Raw genomic sequence first — 21,751 nt, forward strand, 5'->3', positions numbered from 1 at the left:
AGCGGCATCTCTGTTGTGTATTCCTAATCTGCCACCATAAATGAAGCAGGGCTCCTTAACTGAATGACTGCAGGCAAAAGTGATGGGAAAGTGGTCCTATCTGCCTGCCATTGCACAACACTGAAGGGGTTTCTCCTGACAGCATGCAGTTTCGCTGCTCAGTTTTGGAACCCTCATTACAGTGATTTCAGAACCGTTTTTTCTTCTCTTCTTTCATCATGTCCAGGCATTCGTTGTCACAGTCTAGTTTTGTGATTACGTAGGAAACACCCGCTGTCCTATTGGGGCAGCAAGAATATTGTGTTCATCTACATCATCAGTTCAGATCCCTAAAGCTCAAGAGACCTGACTACCTCTCGTTTGATTAATAATAATAATAATAATAATAATAATAATAATAATAATAATAATAATGGAAATTCTGTATGTGTGTAATGCATCTCGGATAGAATATTTTAAAGGGTAAATATCCTAAAATGAGTTTCTGGCAATTCTCTCTCAGAGAAGGCCAGGTTTGACCCCTTTTTCTTGAGCACTTCTTTTTCTCTTAATCTTCATGCTTAAAAATCTGTATTTAAAATGCCATTTAATTTTTAAAATTATTATAAGATTTTAAAGAAACCCTAGTTTCTGTGTCTGAAACTTCTGCCTCAATAGCTCTCTGGTCCTCTACCACCTGCCATCTACCCCAGGATTCCCAAGTGCCCCCTGTACTCAGGTACTCCCCACTCACTTTGAAAGAGGAAACAGAAGAGAAGTTGCTGCTCTTAACAGCTGTCCCATTTCTCCAGCCCCACAAACTCATACTTTATTTCAACAAAAATGTATGTAAATCTATTTTAATATTTTGTTACAAGCCCAAACATCCAACCATAATGGCCAACTGACATAGTAAAACTATTACTAGATAGTACAATTTTAGGCAGACCTTTATAATTATTAAGGCTATGTAACATATAAAAATATTTAAACTGTAGGTTCAATTTTTTAAAGGCCCAAATTACATGTCCTCTATGATTCTAACTCCAACAATTTGGGTGCTAGGATTAATTATATTATAATCTAGGGATGCTCAACTCCATTATAGAAAAATGGCACAGTATTTGGGTATAAGAAGCAACATCCTCCCATATATCTGAAATCATTTCTAGGCTACTTAGTATATTTGATAATATGTAAATGTTATGTAAGTGGATGTTATACTTCATTATTATTACATAGAGAACAATGATATATTAAAAGTCTGTACATGTTTAGTACAGGTGCAATACATTCCCAAATGTTTGTATCGGAAGTTGACTGAAGCCAGTGATATGGAGCCTAGAGATAAAGAGGATCAGTTGCATATGCTTAAAAAGAAAAAGAAAAAAAAAAACAGAAAGAAAGCCTATCAAAATGCTAATATTCATTGTACTCAGCTAGACTGTATCCTTAATTAAACCTGTGTAGTTTTTTTAATTATGATTCCCTTTTTATTTATTATAAGAAATATGTATTTAAACACTTTTATCTGGCATGCTGACATTCACAAGTATATGGGACTAACTAATCTATAATAAATTTTTCATAAGTTTCAGAAGCCCTTGTCTGAAGTCCATGAGTCCAGAACTGTAAGATTTTAAATTATTTTAGACTCAGGAATATTTATGTATGTATATGTATGTGTATACATATATATGTGTGTGTATACATACATATATATGCATGTGTGTATACATACATATATATGCATGTGTGTACATGTGTGTATGTATGTATACGTGTATAGATTCACATGCACATATATGTATATAACTCATTAATGCATAACAAGCCTAAGTAGGAAATGTATGCCTTATATATACTTTACATATATAAACTGAAGAAAATGTTATATAACATTTAGTATGTCTGGCTTCTGAAAAATATTTTTAAGGTTTTTTTTATCCTCATTGCATGTATTTGGGTGTTTTGTTTTGTTTTAAGACAGTGTCTCACCAAGTAACTCTTGGTTAGTATAGAACTATACAAACAAGGCTGGCCTTGAGTCCACAGAGATCTGCCTGCCTCTACCTCCCAAGTCCTGGGATTGAAAGCATATGCCACACCTGGCCTTTACTCTTTGTGTGTTTCTGCGTGTCAGTGTGAACGAATGCCACAAGGATGCAGGCACACTGAGGCTCTGGACCCATCTAGAGTGTCAGTTACTGGTCGTCTGTAAGCCACTTGGCTTGGAGGCTGGGATTCAGACTCGGTCCTCTGGAAACTGGACTCTGAGCCATCTCCCCATCCCCACAGCTGTCTTGGGAGTGCGACCCATCCTGTAATGTGAGGTGAAGCTTTTCTTACCTGTGATGTCAAGTACTCAAAAAAGTTTAGATTTGGGGGGAGTTGGGGTTTTCAGATTAGAGATGCTCAACCTGCGTCTAACTGCTCTGGGACATATTTAAGTAATATTTTAGCTTCTATAAAAATTTCCACACCGGAGTGTAAAAGGCCAAAGAGAGATAAAGGTGACTGAAAGGACTTCAGGAGACCGTGCTATCAAATTGTCAAGACCTTGTGCAACCAAGCTGAAAGGCAAATACTGAAAAAGGTCACAAGGCATCAGCCATGGAGACCAATCGCTGTGAACCAATGGTGAGCGGTGCTTGAAATTTCACTGGGAAAGAAACTCTTCTGATTCTGCCTCCCACGGAAGGGTTGAGGAGGTCTCAAAGCCCAGCACATCCTTACACAAGCCAAAGCAGTTGTAGCCAGGCAGGGCACAGACTCTGTGTACCTGAGTTCAATTCTGACTTGAGTCCTTCCGGTACAGGAATGGGACTAGTATCACCTAAACTATCAAATCACGGCCAGCGTTAAGCGCTTGATAACGCCTTGAAGTAATAGATAAGCAATGTTACTTCTCTAGATCAATCTTTCCTTTGTCACTGTTTCTCAAAGTGTGGAGCCCTACGACTGCACTAGAATCTCTTGGCCATTTGTCACGAAGGTGATTAATTCTATAATCCCTGGAGGTATGGTCCCTAACTCGTTTTTATCAAATACTGCAAACTTAAGGCCATTTAAAATGAGCTTTTTTGTTTGTTTTTGTTTTGTTTTTCGAGACGGGGTTTCTCTGTGTCGCCCTGGCTGTCCTGGAACTCAGTCTGTAGACCAAGCTAGCCTCAAACACAGAGACCCACCTGTCTCAGCCTCCCAAGTGCTGTTATTAAAGGTGTGTGCCACCACACCTGACTTAAAATGAGCTATTTAACCAGGCTGATTGCACAGCCTTATAGGTCCAGTTACTGGAGAGGCTAAGGTAGGAAGGAAGAAAATTTAAAGCCTGTGTAGGCAAAGTCAAGACCAGTCTATGAACTTTTGGAGACCTTCTCTTAAAATTCTAAAAGTTTAAAAGACAAAAGGAAGGAAGGACGGACGGACAGACAGATGGGCTGGAGGTTTAGCTCAGTGGTCCACTCCGTATCTAGCACAGTGTCCCACAAAGATCAAGCTTCAGTATTGCAAAAACTAAGCTAGCATAATACATTTAACTTCACTGGTCCTAAACGCCAAAAGCAATTATATTTTATACACTTAAAACAAAATAGTTTATAAACTTAACGGCCCCCAAGAGAAGGAAAGGGTCAACTTAAGTCCTTTGCATTAAAAGCCCAAACTATTCATTTCTGAAGGATGTGTATTTTTCTTGCTTTAGCATCTGTCTTCATTTCCCAAGGCAGCCCAGTGTTTATGCAGGTCTGTTCAAAGAAAGCAGAAGTAACTTATAACCTCTCACAATGCAAAAACTACTTATTAGATGATCCTAAATTTAATTTAAAACCACTTAATATTAATAAGACAACGTCCAATAAAATGACCAATCTTTGTATCTTGGGGGTATCCAGAAATGGGCTAGGAATGTAATTCAGTTGGTAGACACAGCTTCCTAGTGTGTGCAAGGCCCTAGACTTGAACCACAGTCCAAAAAGCCAGAAGAAATAGCAGATAGCTCAATAGTGGCTCCTTACATGCAAGCATGAGACAGACAATGGGTATGCAGACTTTATGCCCAAGTCAAGAAATACTTGTCATGAGTTTTAATATCTAATTTTATTAACTTCTGATCTGGTTTCACGTCTGATTTCGGCATATATTTCATGACAGCCAAAAAGCAAAGGGGAAACAGCTGGAACTGCTGAGGGCAGAAACCCTGACAACTTTCTGAGAGTGAGCAGCATTCTTAACATAAGAGTCAGTTCTTAAAACCCACAAGCTTCGGGACATAAAAATAAACTTCTATTTACACAGTCGCTTCCAAAAGTGGCTATTCCAGAGTAAGAATTCATCACATAAAACTCAGCTGAATCAAGTAAGAAATAGTTCTCCAGTGCCCATACCAATCCAAAGCAGAGACTGGGTGCTCTTTCGTTGGACGTCTTTTGAGATAAAAGCAGGAACTTGATAATATCCTCATATAAAATTCTGACCACACACATTGGCCTTTACAAGTGATTGAGAAAATAAATAAATAAGTCAATAGAAACTCCTGAGATACAACAGTCTTCATTGTGGCCACAGGAACCTCTAGCAAGAATCCCTCTCTATTCCTGAGGAGGGCACATTCATGAAGACCTGTTCAAATGCCCTTTATCGAGTAAGTGGCAAACATAGCACTGCCAACCAAATCTATCCCTTCTGTTTACATCAAAGCATCTCTTAAATGGCATCAGCATGTCACCCCCACCCCCACCCCCACCCTCACCCCCGAGAAGCCAGTTCTTAACCACTCATTAGCATCTTTGGTTACAAGGGCAGCAATACCGTGTGCAGATGCAATAAGTTAGATCTCTAGGATGGCTAAGTCGAGACGGAAAAATCCTATAGGTAGCTACAAACGCAGCCTACACTGCCTACGTTCATTACCAGTCATTATGCAAAGGACAGCTCTTTTCTGAATGGCAAACCGATTGGGAGTATCCATTTCGCAATGGAGTCGATCACAGATTATCTATGCTGCAGGTCAATTGGAAAGGTCACTGGACGTGATTGCTCCAGTGTCCTTGAGGACAGCTAGGTCTCCAAGGGGCATACGTAAGATAAGAACATGTCCAGCTGGTTCTTCACGATCACTTCATCTGGATGCAGTTTGTGGGGTAGGTGATGAGCCAAGGTCATCTCCCAGGCATCAACAAGGTAGACTCCGACCCCTGAAAACATCCTCCGAAGGACAGTGTCCAGCTGAAAGTTGTACCAGTCACTGTTGTAAAGGCTCACCTCAGGCCCCAGCTCTTGGGCATTGCCTGTCCGGATGACAACCACTGTCTTAGGACTTCGGTCCAGGAGTTGGACCACTGCCCGCCTGATGTTCCTGAGCCTCCGGATGTAGACTTCCAAGGGGAACGTGCTAAAGTGAGACCATACGGCTATGGCCACCACTGTGTTCTTCCCTCCCACGAGCCTGTTCAGTTCATTTGCCACGTAATGGAGCTCATTACTAAAGACGCTCGTGAAGCGAATGGGTGGACCATGACAGCGATAGCTGAGCAAGACGTTGTGTTTCTGGTCCACTGCAAGGAAGGGACCGACATTCTTGGGACTGCCCAAATTGAACTCCACTAAATCTGAAACAAGGGAAAAAAATCAAATTCATGAAAACATTCCATCTAAACACATCCATTCTAAATATCCAAGTGGTTTTGCAAACCGTTTTAAAGATAGAAATACAATGAAGGAGCTCAAGGGGCGTTTAAGAGGAATGCCTATTGCCTGTATCCCATTTTGAATCAATGGATCTTTAGTCTAGTGCCATAATTATTCAAATCACGCCAAAGCATCCCATAATAAGCAATATTATCAGTGACAGTCTACACATGTCTTAAGATAACTACCTCCATTAAGCCAAGAAATCTTGCTATTTGCATGGATGACTGAATATTTAAGAGTGCAGATGGCATTCATATTTTATCCTTCTAACTGATGAGTAGTTTATCTTCTAAGACAGGGTCTGTAACTTCTGTTTTATGAGCGCATTTCAGGAACTACACATATCTTTTTGAAAATGCTGCCATTTCATATACCCAGAAGTTGTTCTAACTGGTAATAAGAACACATGCTCCACTATGTTCATAGCAGCCTTATTTATAATAGCCAGAAGCTGAAAAGAACCCAGATGTCCCTCAATAGAAGAATGGATACAGAAAATGTGGTACATTTACACAATGGAGTACTACTAAGCTATTAAAAACAATGGATTTATGAAATTTGGACAAATGGATGTATCTGGAAGATATCATCCTTAGTGAGGTAACCCAATCACAAAAGAAGTCATTAGATATGCACTCATTGATAAGTAGATATTAGCCCAGAAACATAGAACACCCAAGATACAATTTGCAAAACACAAGAAAATCAGGAAGAGGGAAGACCAACGGGTGGATACTTCATTCCTCCTTAGAATAGGGAACAAAACACCCATGAAAGGAGTTACAGAGACAAAGTTTAGAGCTAAGACGAAAGGATGGACTATCCAGAGAATACCCCACCCGGGGATACATCCCATAATCAGCCACCAAACCCAGACACTATTGCATATGCCAGCAAGATTTTGCTGAAGGGACCCTGGTATAGTTGTCTCATATGAGGCTATGCCAGTGCCTGGCAAATACAGAAGTGGATGCCTACAGTTATCTATAAGATGGAACACAGGGCCCCCAATGGAGAAGCTAGAGAAAGCACCCAAGGAGCTGAAGGGGTCTGCAACCCTATAGGTGGAACAACAATATGAACTAACCAGTACCCCCAGAGCTCATGTCTCTAGCTGCATATGTAGCAGAAGATGGCCTAGTCGGCCAACACAGGGAAGAGAGGCCCCTTGGTATTGCAAACTTTATATGCCCCGTACAGGGGAATGCCAGGGCCAAGAAGTGGGAGTGGGTGGGTAGGGGATCAGGGCGGTTGGGGGGGGGGGGGAGGAGGGTATAGGGGACTTTCGGGATAGCATTTGAAATGTACATAAAGAAAATATCTAATAAAAATAAATAAATAAATAAATAAATAAATAAATGAAAATGCTGCCATTTGCAATAACATGAATAGGCCCAGAAGGATGCCATGCTAAGTGAGATAAGCTCAGCATAGGAAGAAAAACACACCCCGGCGTCTCTTCTGTGTAGTAACTGTTAAGAGTTTAACACTCAAAGAGTAGAAACTCACCAAAAGCTAGGGACCTTGGGAAGCAAACAGGAGAAGTCAATCAAAGATACCTATGCTAATGAGGAAGGGCCAGGCTGTGAGACCTAGCACCCTGAGTTACACCTCGAGTCACAGCAGAGTGGCCATGGTTAATAATAACATACTTTAGACTCTCCCAAAGGCATCCCAAACGATGTCACTGCCCATAAATAAGTATATGAAGTTACAGATATGTAGTTAGCTTAATAAATCATTCTATCTACAGGTCCCAAGGTACCCTCTAAATACATGCACTTATTTATCAATTAAAACAAATTTTTAGCCCAAGAATGATAGCATATGTTTGTAATACCAGCACTTGGGAGGCTAAGGCAGGGGAATTACTGAGTTTAAAGCTTCCCAGGGCTACAGTGAGAGATCTCACCTCAAAATAGGTAAACAAATAATTTTTTTATTTTATTTTATTTTAATTTATTTATTTATTTTTTTGGTTTGTTCGAGACAGGGTTTCTCCGTGTAGCTCTGCCTGTCCTGGAACTCACTTTGTAGACCAGGCTGGCCTCGAACTCAGAAATCCGCCTGCCTCTGCCTCCCAAGTGCTGGGATTAAAGGCGTGCGCCACCACTGTCTGGCTAATTTTTTTTTTTTAGAAAGTAAAATAATCTAAATTATACTCCTGAATTTAAAAAAAAAAAAAAAGAAAAAGAAAAAAAGCAAATTCCTTGTTTTTCCAATAAGAAAAAAAAAAAAAAAAAGGTGGTTCTGTTTCTTATGACTATTAAGTTTACCCCATAGTGAAAACCTTATAAGAAAACTTGTCTAACATAAGAAATAACAAAGTTAAATGTGTGTGTGTGTGTGTGGGGGGGGGGGTGATGGCACATAGCCCGAGCCTTGCACCAGTAAGGCAGAGACAGATGTATCACTAGGATCATGAGGCCAGCCTGGTCTACACAGTGAATTCCAGGCTAGGCAGACAGTGATAGCATGTCTCAGATAAAAGAAAAAGAAAGCAAAGTGTGTGTTGGGGGCAGGAGGGGTCAGCAGCACAGATTAGAAATCTTTTCACTCCCTCCCCCTTAAGTTGTGTTTCATGGCCCAGTTCCTACAAAATCCACACACACCCGGGAAGCTGAGGCAGGAGGATTCCTCACAAGCAGAGGCAGGCTGATACATAAAGCAACCTGCAGGCTAGCAGGAGTACACAGCAAAGCTTGTCTCAAACTAATTGCATGCATAAAGACATTCAGACAGACAGACAGACAGACATACAGACAGACAGACATGCATACAAACACAGTAAATGTTGATACTGCAGTCCTGTTCGCACTTCCTTCCAAGTCTACTGTGCTCAATTCCCTTCCATGGGTGCCATAAATCAGCCAAGACTTACAGGCAATTCTGAAAAGGACACATCAGACTAGACTATTCCTCTATTCCCGTTAAGGGTTAAGGCGGGCTTCACTCTCTCCTCTCCGGCATGCCAAGCTTCTCCTCTAGACTCTTCCACTTGACTGACTCACTACTATGTTGCCTCCAGAGTTGAAGTGAATAAAAGTTCACACTATCGTTTACTTTTGATAAAGATCAGGCACCCACACAAGGCTTTATTTTATCAAATGAACATCTGTCTGTCAAGGGTCTTGTGGAAAATGAGCAAAACAATCCATGTGATCATTGCTATTAATGGAAATATCAAGCTACGTCATCAGAAATTATGAAGAGGCGACTGCAGAGGCCTGGAAGACCTGCGAGGTCAGCACCAAGGCTTTGCCAGCATCGCGCCACACACTGCTTCCTCCAACAGATTTGTAGTTTAGCCTTCACTAACTAGAACTCAATCATATCTGCTTCCATGAAAAAAGAAAAGCCAGAACTGACTTTCAACCTTTGGGGGTAAAAAAAATCAACTTCCTTTTCTTTTAAAAAAGTAAATTAAAGGGCTGGAGAGATGGCTCAGCCGTTAAGAGCACTGGCTGCTTGCTCTTCCAGAGGTCCTGAGTTCAATTCCCAGCAACTACATGGTGGCTCACAACCATCTGTAATGGGATCTGATGCCTTCTTCTGGTGTGTCTGAAGACAGCTACAGTGGACCCATAAATAAAATAAATAAATGTTTTTTAAAATGTTTAAAAAAAGTAAATTAGAAATGATGAAAAGAGCATCCTAAGCAACTCACACACAAAACAATGCGAGTTTATATTAGAATAAAATAAAGAAATAAATAACCTCTGTTTACAGGGCTGGAGGGATGGCTCAATGATAAAAGCAGTCACTGCTGTTCCAAAGATCCTGAGTTCAATTCCCAGCACCCACAAGGCAACTCATGATTGTCCGATGCCATTTTCTGGTGTGCAGACATACATGCCAAGTATTTGTATACATAAATAAATAAATCTTTTAAAAAATTAAAAATATTAAAAAAAAAAAAAGTCCCCACACAGGCTGAGGAGATGGCTCAGTCAATCAGTGCTTTCCATACAAGCACAGCGACCTGAGGCGAATCGGGAAGAAGCCGGAGGAGCCGGGGAGGCAGCGACAGCCAGGTCTCTCAGGCCAGTGAGAGGCTGTCTCGCAAAACGAGCTGGACAGAGCCTGAGAACAACACTCCAGGCTGACCTTGGCCTCCATACTCATTCCTTCACTCACGCCCACTTCCGCCCATACTCACATACACAAAAACACACAAATAGTTCCCACAACACCACCTGATCCTTAACAGGTAAGGACACACACTTAGGGAAAGAAGACCGTGCCTCCTGTGGCTGAGTGGTAGGACTCCAACCAGCACTGTCTTACTCTGGATCTGGAGGGTGGGTCTCAGAGTGAGGCTAAGAATGCTGGGCCTTGCCCACAGTCTCCAAACAGCAGCCATGTCTTTCTCAGTGAGAGGCCCCAGGGATGCCTTTGCTACAGATACACATTTGGCTGCTTCCTTCCAGTAAGCTCCTGTACAGACCTAGAATTGAGCCATACGGAACTGGGAAAGAGACAAGCGGCCGTGGCCGACAGTTTCTTGATCCAGAAGATTAGCGGTAAAGGACACCTGTGAGGTGGCACGGTGCCGCTCCGCTGTCTACTCTGACACAGAGAAGGAAGCACTGCGGAGTGCCTGCCTCGTCCAAGGTCAGAGAGAGTCAACGGTGTGAACCTCGTGACAACCTCCACCAAAGCAAGACTCTGCGGGCACCCTTTACTGAGAGATCGCCTCCTCACCTGACTCCTCTCGTCAGGCTCAAAAAATGAGTCTGTTCATTCCCAGTACGATTTCCCTCATACTGGGGACAGTCATGAAACCAGTAGCAGAGTACCCACCTGGAACAAATGCAGTGAGGTATTCAAACCACTGCCTGATTGTCGAGTCACCGAACAAATACACCATTTTTCCTTGCAAGCATTCCGTAATGTTGTCGGGGTCATTAAAGTGGCGCATCTTGAACCTCCTGGGCCTCCACTGGTTTTTGTAGAAATATCCGGAGGGAAAAATTCCTGAGCCTTGAGATACTTCTAAGTCATCAGTTTCTACAAAGAAAAAGGGGGGAGGGGGGAAGGGATCTATCATAAGATTCTGAAATTCATCTCCAAAAACAGATACAAAAATGTTTCCAAAAAAGAAAAAAGAGAGAGAGAGAGAGAGAGAGAGAGAGAGAGAGAACTATACCCACATATTTGCTAGCCTGGAAGCTTAAGAGACAGGACTTCCTGTTGTCATAGCTTGAAGAAATCCCAGGTTTTCCCCCCTACACACTAAAATGGGAAGATGAGAAGTGGATGGGGGGGGGGGGCGGTGGAGAGCACCGGGGGCAGCAAAGAACACTTCAGGCATTCCTGCTGTGTACGGGGGTGTTCAGTGAAGTTCAAAATAAAGAAAGGCAAAACCCAAGGAAACGCAAGCAAGCATCTACACAGTGTTATCTCAGAACGGAAGCAGTTTTTATCCCAATGCCTGAAAACCAAATGATAACTTAATCTCACATTAAGTTATACATATATATATACATACATACATATATATGCATGTATATACGTATATATTTAAGTTATATATGTGTATGTATATATGATATACACACGTATATACAAATTTTAACATGGCAATATTAACACAATGCCTCCTGCTCCATTAAATGTTCTAAATACAAATTTTAATTCAGAGAACCACCATTGTCAAATACAGAGAAGCAGTGCCATGTGATGGATGGATGGATGGATCATGCTCCACAAATGGTTCAGGTCTCTTGGAATCAGAGGCAGCACTAAAAAGCATCAGCAACAGTGAACTCACATTGTAGCTCAGCTACACATTGTAACACCACCTTTGGAGAGAGGCACTATCTCTCTGCCTTTACACCTCCCTTGGGAGATGCCACACTGGCCGCAACAAGGTTTCAAATCACATGGTAATAGCTAGTGTGCCTTACAAGTTAACTCTATTCTGGGCTCGCTCTGAGGAGCTCACACACATGATCTGATGTAGGCTCTCGCAACCTCCTTAAAGTTCCTATCAGTGCCCTGGCTGCTCAAAGCAGGCAGCTTAAGCAAGGGCCCTGAGCAGAGCTCATGAAGAGATGCCATCAGAACCAGAACCGAGCAGTTGAGCCCCACGCCCAGCTTCCAATTACCACTTCAGGGCATTTGAAAAGAAACGTGCTCAGAAAGGCCAGCCATTTCTTTCAGCTTTTCCCTGAGGACATAAAACTTATTCCTTTTCTAATAACTCAAATGTGTAATCTCCAAGTAACACCAATCATTTCGTGACACTTCCTTACACACCCCAGGGTTCGGCACCACTCACAATCCAGTCATTTCAGTCATCTGTGAAGCCACGATCGAATGCCAATGCTGTATGCCCTGGACATTTCAATCTAAGTTGGCCTAGTCGCGATGGTTTTCAAGTTATTTAACTCCTTAACACTCCCATGTTACTCAATCCAAATTGTTTGGTATTTCCAAATCTCACTTTTAAAATGCATATTTTCTAGCTTGTTTGTGTAAAGAAAAGGGGAAAATGTAATCTAGTCTGTTGTCTACCTCCAAAAACAGACGAAGACTATTCCCAGAAATACAACTATGCTTACACATATGCTGGTCTGCCAGCTTATGGATGGCATTTCCTGTTGTCATAGAGCAGCAACAGTGCCGGATTTCTCCTGACAGTGCATATTTAATTTTTTCCCCCTTAGGCATCTTTATTGGTACAGCGACTAAGCAGAAATGTAACTGGTATTTTGCAAAAGTTTTTTTTTTTTTTTTTTTTGGTTTTTCGAGACAGAGTTTCTCTGTATAGCCCTGGCTGTCCTGGAACTCACTCTGTAGACCAGGCTGGCCTCAAACTCAGAAATCTGCCTGCCTCTGCCTCCCGAGTGCTGGTATTAAAGGCGTGCACCACCACGCCCGGCAATCCTGCAAAAGTTTTAATTTGGCAAATATGATTAGAAAGACAAATACTAAACATTCATTTGACTTATTCGGGAGTAATTTCCTCGGCTAGAAATAGCAGGGTACACTCGGGAGGTACAGCTCCAAAACTCAGGAGGCTGAGGCAGGAGGATCGCTTGTTCTCAGAAGTTCAAGACCAACTTAGGCACACAGCATGACTCCATCTCAGAAGGATGCCAAAAGAATCCTGGTGAGAAAATAAAACCCCAACTGGATGTCAAGTGTTGCTTTGCCTCCAGCTAGCTCCCAACTCCTTTGTTTCATTATATTATTATTACATTCAGTGTGTACACATGTGCGCATGCGTGCCACAGAGAGAAAGAGTGTGTGTGTGTCTGTGTGTGTGTGTCTCTGTGTGTGTGTGTCTCTGTGTGTGTCTGTGTGTGTGTCTGTGTGTGTGTGTCTGTGTGTGTGTCTGTGTGTGTGTCTGTGTGTGTGTGTGTGTCTCTGTGTGTGTATGTCTCTGTGTGTGTCTGTGTGTGTGTCTGTGTCTCTGTGTGTGTGTGTCTGTGTGTGTGTGTGTCTGTGTTTCTGTGTGTGTGTGTCTGTGTATGTGTGTCTGTGTGTGTGTGAGTGTGTGTGTGTGTCTGTGTGTGTGTGTGTGTCTGTGTGTCTGTGTCTGTGTGTGTGTCTGTGTGTGTGTCTGTGTGTGTGTCTGTGTGTGTGTGTGTCTGTGTCTCTGTGTGTGTGTGTGTCTGTGTTTCTGTGTGTGTGTGTGTGTCTGTGTGTGTGTGTCTGTGTCTGTGTGTGTGTGTGTGTGTCTGTGTGTGTGTCTGTGTGTGTGTGAGTGTGTCTGTGTGTGTGAGTGTGTGTGTGTCTGTGTGTGTGTGAGTGTGTGTGTGTCTGTGTGTGTGTCTGTGTGTGTGTGAGTGTGTGTGTGTGTATTACAGGAGTAGGTTCTCTCCTTCTGCTATGCGGAAGCCAAGGGATCAAACTCAGGTCATCAGGCTAGACCGGCAGGGCTTTTCCAGCTGAGCTGTCTCACCTGCCCTCCTTGATTTAACGTATCAAAGCCGCATAGCCAGAGACCTGCAGAGAATGCACCTGGGGCACAAAGAAAATATTTACTGGAATGAGAATTAAAAGTGATTTTGAAGTTACAATTTTACCCCTGGTAATTTGGCAGATTCAGTTATTTTGTGTCAAATACATGTTAAAAAGAAAAGTATATATCACACAGGAAGCAATTACCATTTCCATGAGAATGTTAATTATATTTACTACCAGAGTTTAGTCAAGCAAAGCAAATCAATTACTGAACCCGACATTCATTCTTTAAATGTAGGATGCTGTTTAGGAGCGAAACGCACGTGCCTCTAGTGCCCCCTTGCGGTCAATTTGTACAAAAGTGTCTCCTGACTCATTTCAAATGCTGCTTTAAAAGTGTATTTTGGGGTTTCCCATGTACTACGGGTATTTCCTCCATAGGGGGCACTAATCAATATCTATCCCCCACCTACAACAGTCCCAAAGACAAACTAAGATTCACCCTGCGTAACCAATGAGTTTACTGGGCCTACTTAAAGACCATGGATGAGGGGTTACTGACAGGAGTGTGTGTGACCCTGAGGAACCACACTGGAATATCTTCACGCAGCGACAGGAACTGGCTTCCCCGTAGCAACCGATGGAGTCCAGTTGTTCTCATCGTCTTCCCCACCAGAGACCCCAAAGGTCACTGGCAGCCAAGACAAATGGCAAAGAGAACTAGCTGGTGGCTCAGGTGAGTATCCAAAGACGCTCCCGATCCCTCGTGAGAGAATGCCAACAAACTCGGCTGCGGTGACCTTATGCAAACATATGATGATGGTAATTTCTTCGGGGGCGGGGGAAGACAGTGCCATACAACTCTACATCATCCATTACTCTAATGAGGGTTATCTGGACCAAAAACAGAACAAAAATGAGAGGAATAAAGGCTGAGAAATTTTCCTCAATAACCTATAAAGATGAAAGGATGACAGTGATACCATGAGAATTAAGGGCAGAAATTTGGGTACCATCTCAGCAAGATAAGCAAGGTCCCAAATAAAGGAATGAGTTCAATTTCCAACGAGGGTGGGATCCATCAAAGACCCTGCGTCATTTAGCTGTGAGTGTGTAGGGACCACAGCACAGAGACTAGTAACGATTCATCAGTCATTCTGACACTGGGGAAGTCTGTCCTCCACTAGACTCTTGCCTTTGATAAGCAGGTCTACTCTGACTAAAAACAGTTTCTTGCTTTTGACTAAAATGACAGCATTTGAGTGTTGGTAGCAGGGCAGTTTCGAGCCATACACTGCATTCTAAATATGAATTAGCTTATATATAAGTAGTAAAACTTGTAGGAAAGAAAGCTTCAAAATATAGAAGTCATAGAAAAACAAGAAAGGGGCAAAGGTTATGAATTCTTTCACATCGGTCTAAAAATCTTCCCTGACAATGTCATTCGGAGTCTGGTACAAAGTGATTATGTGCTGTTGCCCTGTTTAGATGTGTGTGTGTGTGTGTGTGTGTGTGTGTGTGTGTGTGTGCACGAGTGTGTGTGTGTCTGTGTCTGTGTGTGAGCATGATTATGTGTCTGTGTGTGTGAGCATGAGTGTGTGTGTCTGTGTGTGTGAGCACGAGTGTGTATGTGTGCGTGTGTCTGTGTCTGTCTGTGTGTGAGCATGAGTGTGTGTGTCTGTTTCTGTGTGTGTGAGCACGAATGTGTGTGTGTGTGTCTGTGTGTGAGCACGAGTGTGTGTATGTGTCTGTGTGTAAGCACGAGTGTGTGTGTCTGTGTCTGTGTGTCTGTGTCTGTCTGTGTGTGAGCATGAGTGTGTGTGTCTGTGTCTGTGTGTGGGAGCACGAGTGTGTGTGTCTGTGTGTGAGCACGAGTGTGTATGTGTCTGTGTGTGTAAGCACGAGTGTGTGTGTCTGTATCTGTGTGTCTGTGTCTGTCTGTGTGTGAGCATGAGTGTGTGTGTCTGTGTCTGTGTGTGGGAGCACGAGTGTGTGTGTGTGTGTGTGTCTGTGTGTGAGCACGAGTGTGTGTATGTGTCTGTGTGTGTAAGCACGAGTGTGTGTGTCTGTGTCTGTGTGTCTGTGTCTGTCTGTGTGTGAGCATGAGTGTGTGTGTCTGTGTCTGTGTGTGGGAGCACGAGTGTGTGTGTCTGTGTGTGAACACGAGTGTGTGTGTCTGTGTGTGTAAGCACGAGTGTGTGTGTCTGTGTCTGTGTGTCTGTGTCTGTCTGTGTGTGAGCATGAGTGTGTGTGTGTGTGTGTGTGTGTGTGTCTGTGTGTGAGCACGAGTGTGTGTATGTGTCTGTGTGTGTAAGCACGAGTGTGTGTCTGTGTCTGTGTGTAAGCATGTGTGTGTATGTGTCTGTGTGTGTGAGCACAAGTGTGTGTCTGTGTGTGAGCATGAGTGTGTATGTGTCTGTGTGTGTGAGCATGAGTGTGTGTGTGTGCCGTGCATGCTCATTCACACTGATCTCTTAAGGCTGGAGTGGGGAGGATACAAAGTGAGCCTTTGACATCTTATGGAGTCAGAAAGAAAGGAAGTGCTCAGTAAGAGATGAGCGGAGCAGCGATTAAAAACAATGACTTTGTGAAATCCCTAGACAAATGCATGGACCTGGAGGGCGTCATCCTGAGTGAGGTAACCCAGTCACAAAAGAACACATATGATATGTACTCACTGATAAGTGGATATTAGCGCAGAAGCTCGGAATACCCAAGATACAATTCATAACCCACATGAAGTTCAAGAAGAAGGAAGACCAAAGTGTGGATACTTCGATCCTTCTTAGAATGATGAACAAAATACCCATAGAAGGAGTTACAGAGACAAAGTTCGGAGCTGAGGCAGGAGGAAGGACCATCCAGAGACTGCCCTACCAAGGGATCCATCCCATATACAACCACCAAACCCAGACACTACTGCAGATGCCAACAAGAGCTTGCTGATAGGAGCCTGACATAGCTGTCTCCTGAGAGGCTCTGCCAGTGCCTGACAAATACAGAAGTGGATACTCACAGCTATTCATTGGACTGAGCACAGGGTCCCCAATGGAGGAGCTAGAGAAAGGAACCAAGGAGCTGAAGGGGTTTTCAGCCCCCTAGGAGGAACAACAATAAGAACTAACCAGTACTCCCAGAGCTCCCTGGGAGTAAATCACCAATCAAAACACACAGAGAGACTCATGGCTCTAGCTGCATATGTAGCAGAGGATAGCCTAGTAGGACATCAATGGGAGGAGAGGCCCTTGATCCTGTGAAGGTGCTATGCCCCAGTATAGGGAAATGCCAGGGCCAGGAAGCAAGAGTGGGTGGGTTGGGGAGCAGGGGGATGGGGGAGGGAGTTTTCAGAGGGAAAACCAGGAAAGGGGATAACATCTAAAATGTAAATAAAGAAACATCTAATAAAAAAAGGTAATTAAGAGAGAGAGGGGGATAGAGAGAGAGAGGGAGAGAGAGAGAGAGAGAGAGAAAGAGAGAGAAGCGTAAATCAAAGGGATGAGGAACAATGGCACAGGCTGGAAATCCTGGCGGCAGCGGGGAGGCGGAGGCAGGCAAATTTCGTATTTGAGGCCAGTGTGGGTTTACAGAAACCAAACCGAAAAGGTTTTCAATTGTCAAATTAGGAACAATTTTTGGCACATGCATATACACACACACACACAGAAATTGTGACTGAGTTTAACTGAGTCTCAAAAACAAAGTTGCTGAGCACGGTGATGTGCACCGTTGGTCTCAGCACTTTCTGTGAGTCCGAGTCCAGCCTGTTCTACATATCCAGTTCCATGAAAGCCAGGGCTACATAATAAAACTCTGTCTCAAAGAAAGGAAGGGAGGGAGGGAGGGAGGAAGAGAGGGAGGGAGGGAGGGAGGAAGAGAGGGAGGGAGGGAGGGAGGGAGGGAGGGAGGGAGGGAGGGAGGGAGGGAGGGAGGGAGGAAGAGAGGGAGGGAGGAAGGAAGGGAGGGAGGGAGGGAGGGAGGGAGGGAGGAAGGAAGGAAGGAAGGAAGGAAGGAAGGAAGGAAGGCAGGCAGGCAATTACATTACAAGCAAATATAATGGCAAGTACATAGTGCTGTAGACAGGAAAAAGGATTACCCTTCTTCACACCAGCATTCCAATCAACACATCTCGAAAGGAATATCATAGAAACCATTGCTACAGTTAAATCCAACAGAAGCTGACGTTAACAGGTGTGGTGATTTGAATATGCTTGGCCCAGGGAGTGGCACTATTAGGAGGTGTGGCCTTGTTGGAGGAAGTGTGGGCTTGGAGTCCCTCCTCCTGCTTCCTGGAAGCCAGTCTGCTCCTGGCTTCCTTTAGATGAAGATGTAGAACTCTCAGTTCCTCCTGTGCCATGCCTGTGCCGTGCTTCCACCTTGATGATAACAGACTGGACCTCTGAACCTGCAAGCCAGCCCCAGTTAACTGGTTTTCCTTTATAAGACTTGCCTCGGTCATGGTGTCTCTTCACAGCAATGGAAATTCTAACTAAGACAGTAGGGAAAAGTTTAAGTAGAAACAGAATGTTTGCATAGAAAGAAAAACAGAGACTCTCAATAGGGTCTTAAACTGCCACCTCTGGAAGTTGTGGACCAATGGGAAGGTCTCTCTCAGTCTGAGCTCCTTGGATACACAAAGCATTTTTTTTCCTAGTTATATACCTGCTACAGTATGACTTTCTTACTCAAAGCCAGAGAATCCTGTACCTAATAACTTTGAGTTACTTTCTCCCATAAAAAAACAAAAACAAAAACAAAAAAAAAAAACTTCCCCTGCTAATTTAATCTGTCTTCTCTCTACCCAAAATTGTACATCACAAACCCATACCACTTTCTGGCTGACCTGGAACCTGTTAATTAGAGGCAAACTATAAAACCTCTGCCTGATTGGCTTCAGAACAAGGTAAATGGGACACGTGGGTAGATATGAAGCAATGCAGCCATGAGTCAAGCCGAGCTATGTCTAACTGGATCCTAAAATCTTTGTGCATGTTCTGTCCACACTGGATAAGGAATTTCCCATTATTAAAATTTTGAAGAATGGGGGGAGGGGGGAGATCTGGAAAGATAGCTCAATGGTTAAGAGAACTGGCTGCTCTTCCAGAAGTCTTTAAGTTCAATTTCCAGTAACCACCTGGTGGCTCACAACCATCTGGAATGGGATCCAATGCCCTCTTCTGGCTTGCAGGTGTACACGGAAACAGAGTACTCATATACATAAAGCAAACACATCTATAAAACAAGCAAAACAACTTATTGTGAAGAATGGACCCAAGTGTTGGTGGTCAACGCTTTTAATCCCACCCCTCGGACAGCAAAGACAGGTGGATCTCTGAGTTCAAGGACAGCCTGGTCTACAGAGCAAGTTCTAGGACAGCCAGGGCTACACAGAGAAGGCCTGTCTCAAACCTCCCTTTCCGTCCCACCCCCACCCCCCATTTTTTTGAAGAGCAAAAAGCTCCTCCTATTAATCACACTTGGGAATACAACGCACCAGGCCAGCTTTGAAGGAGAAAAGGATGGGTTCATTAGTAAGTAAGCGTTGAAGTGCAGTGTTCCTGAGAAATACCACACGCACTACACACACATCCCTACAACTGGCAAGCCATCCGGCTCAAGCAGCAAGCACACTCATCAGGAGACTAAGACTTCTCACATCTAACAGTGGAAGCCGGACTGCATATGGTTTATGAATTTTATCTACATCATATAATTTTTTTCATGAATTCTGAACTAGATGCCAGTGTTTTAAAGCACATAACTATCACATTTTAAAACTCAGATCCATTGGGGGAAAAAAAAAAAACAAAACCAAAACAAACAAGCAAAAAGCCTTAAGATGCAGTGAAGAAAATCTACAGGTGTGGCCGCAGTGGGTTTGTCAGTCAGGAAACGAAGGACCACACTGCCCCCTTGAGGTCGTCCTGGCTCTTGGCTTCTTTCTGCACAGCTTACATCTATCTAATAGCCTTCCACTGGGTGCATGAGTGTACTACACCCAGTGCCTGTGGCAAAGAGGATGGCAATTTACGCAGTGTGGGAGACAGTTGCTCTCAATAACAACAAAGCTCTCTCTCCCACCCGCACAGTGTCTCCTAGCTCTCTAAATTTACTACAGCAAAGGCACCGCACTCCTCTGAGTTTCGCTCTATGGTTTTGGTGCTTTGAGACAGAGTCTCACTCTGTAGCCAAGGCTAGCCTGGAAGTCATGCTTATAGTGCAGGCTAGCCTTGAACTCAAAGCAGTTCCCCTCCCTCATCCTCCCAAGAATGAGTGATGTAAGCCGATGCTCGCAGCTTACTCTTCTGTATCAATGCAGAATACAAATCAATACAAATCAGAACGGCATCAACTTGTGATTTGTTTGTGCTTGTGTGTCAGTGCTCATCACAGACTGAGCCCTAGGCCATGGGCATGCTAAAATTGGACACTGACCTACTGAGTCGGAAGCCCACCCTCTACTCAAGTGCTTAACACTTCCCAAGACAATTTACATATGCCATGATTATCTATAGAACAACACCCGCCAACAGAACTTTTTATATACTGCCAAATATGATGCAAGTTGCTGTGTGTGTGAGATTCTAAAAGTTGAGGTTGGTGGGTTTTGTTTTTCATTTCAAGTCATTTCTGGGTTTTTGGGTTTTGGTTTTTTTTTGTTTTGTTTTGTTTTTTGTTCTGTTTGTTTGTTTTTTGTTTTGTTTTGTTTTGTTTTGTGAGACAGGGTTTCTCTGTATAGTCCTGACTGTCCTGGAACTCACTTTGTAGACCAGGCTGGCCTCAAACTCAGAAATCTGCCTGCCTCTGCCTCCCAAGTGCTGGGATTAAAAGTGTGCGCCACCACCGCCTGGCTCATCTCTGTTTTAATAGCCACAAAAGACTAGGAGTTTCCACAATGGATAACCCAGCTCTAGAACAATGGTTCTCAACCTTCCTAATGCGGTGACCCTCATGTTCTGGTGAGCTCAAACCATACCCTTATCTCATTGCTACTTCACAACTGTAATTTTGCTACTTTGTGAATCATAATGTAAATATCTGTGTTTTTCAATGGCCTTGGACAAAACCCCTGTGAAAGTCATTTGGCCCCCAAAGGGGTCGAGACCCACAGGTTGAGAGGCACTCTTCTAGGGACTCACTTCTGAAGAGACAAATATAGAGTGTATAATGGAAGCAAGAGAAGACAGCTTTCACATTAGCGTTCACAGCAAAACCCAGAATTAAGGACACAAGCTCTAGCTGATTTTTTTTTAATTAAGCTTTTAATAGTTCCAGATTATACTCAGAAGTAGCCATGGCATATGAATGGGTTAATATATATATATATTTGTACAACAATTCCCCTAACAAAAATGCAACATTGGGCATGTCCAGTCCACTGGGACTGCGGGGACCAAGACAGGGTTCCTAGCAGCCACATGGCTGACAGCCCAGCTCCAGGAGATCTGACAGGCTTGCTTACTTACCTGCCTCCTGAGGGAACTGCATGCCTGTTCGTACACATGCAGAACGTGCAGGGGAAACACTCGGGACACAAGGACTTTATTAAAGAAAGGGGAAACAACATCAAGCTCGGTTGTCTTTACCTTTCGTTCGCCTGGAAATCACAGTCACCCAGTCAGGCCCGCTGGAGTTGATTGGCATCTTGATATTCACACCACTTTAGAAGGAATTTAAAAAAAAAAAAAAAAAAAGCACATGCTTAGATTGAGATTCAGGGACATTTGTCAGCAGTTGTGTGTCTTTACCTGTAAGTGAAAAACTACATATGCTTTCACCGAACATTACCCAACATGACTAATAGTTAAGAAACTAGGGCTCTTGAGTGAAGTTATATAAACTGAAGATGGATTTACTAAGTATGCATTCAGTGCTGTAGACACGCACATGCATAAATAATTGATAGAGATAGGTAGGTAGGTAGGTAGATAGATAGATAGATAGATAGATAGATAGATAGATAGATAGAAAGATAGATGATAGATAGATAGATAGATAGATAGATAGATAGATAGATAGATATCCAAAATTACTAACTTCAGGTTGAATAACTCCTTTTTCCTTTTGGGATCAGAGAATGTCTAATTTGTGACCACGTTTTTGAGGCCACAAGTCCACAATGAACTAAGTCACGTGTTACACTTCTTAGATGTGCCCAGAACTGAGAGAA

At 43.2% G+C, this 21,751-nt stretch overlaps 1 protein-coding gene across 7 annotated transcripts in view; it reads right to left on the reverse strand.

Moving 5' to 3' along the window:
- Positions 1-814: 814 nt before the first annotated feature.
- Positions 815-21,751, reverse strand: part of Nxpe3 (neurexophilin and PC-esterase domain family, member 3) — a 57,152-nt gene continuing 36,215 nt past the window's right edge. For 6 of the 7 annotated variants that reach the window (XM_030249167.1, XM_011245943.3, XM_006522325.4 and 3 more), the window contains exons 4-6: positions 21,168-21,241; positions 10,474-10,680; positions 4,058-5,588 (exon numbers count right to left, since the gene is read on the reverse strand). In XM_030249167.1, the coding sequence (XP_030105027.1) occupies positions 5,038-5,588; positions 10,474-10,680; positions 21,168-21,241 (832 nt within the window). In that variant the 3' untranslated portion in view covers positions 4,058-5,037. Of the gene's footprint in view, positions 5,589-10,473; positions 10,681-21,167; positions 21,242-21,751 lie in introns of all 7 variants that reach the window. The other variant, NM_001134457.1, reaches the window with a different exon arrangement.

This window comes from Mus musculus, chromosome 16 (assembly GCF_000001635.26).
Source record: "Mus musculus strain C57BL/6J chromosome 16, GRCm38.p6 C57BL/6J".
NCBI classification, from domain to species: domain Eukaryota; kingdom Metazoa; phylum Chordata; class Mammalia; order Rodentia; family Muridae; genus Mus; species Mus musculus.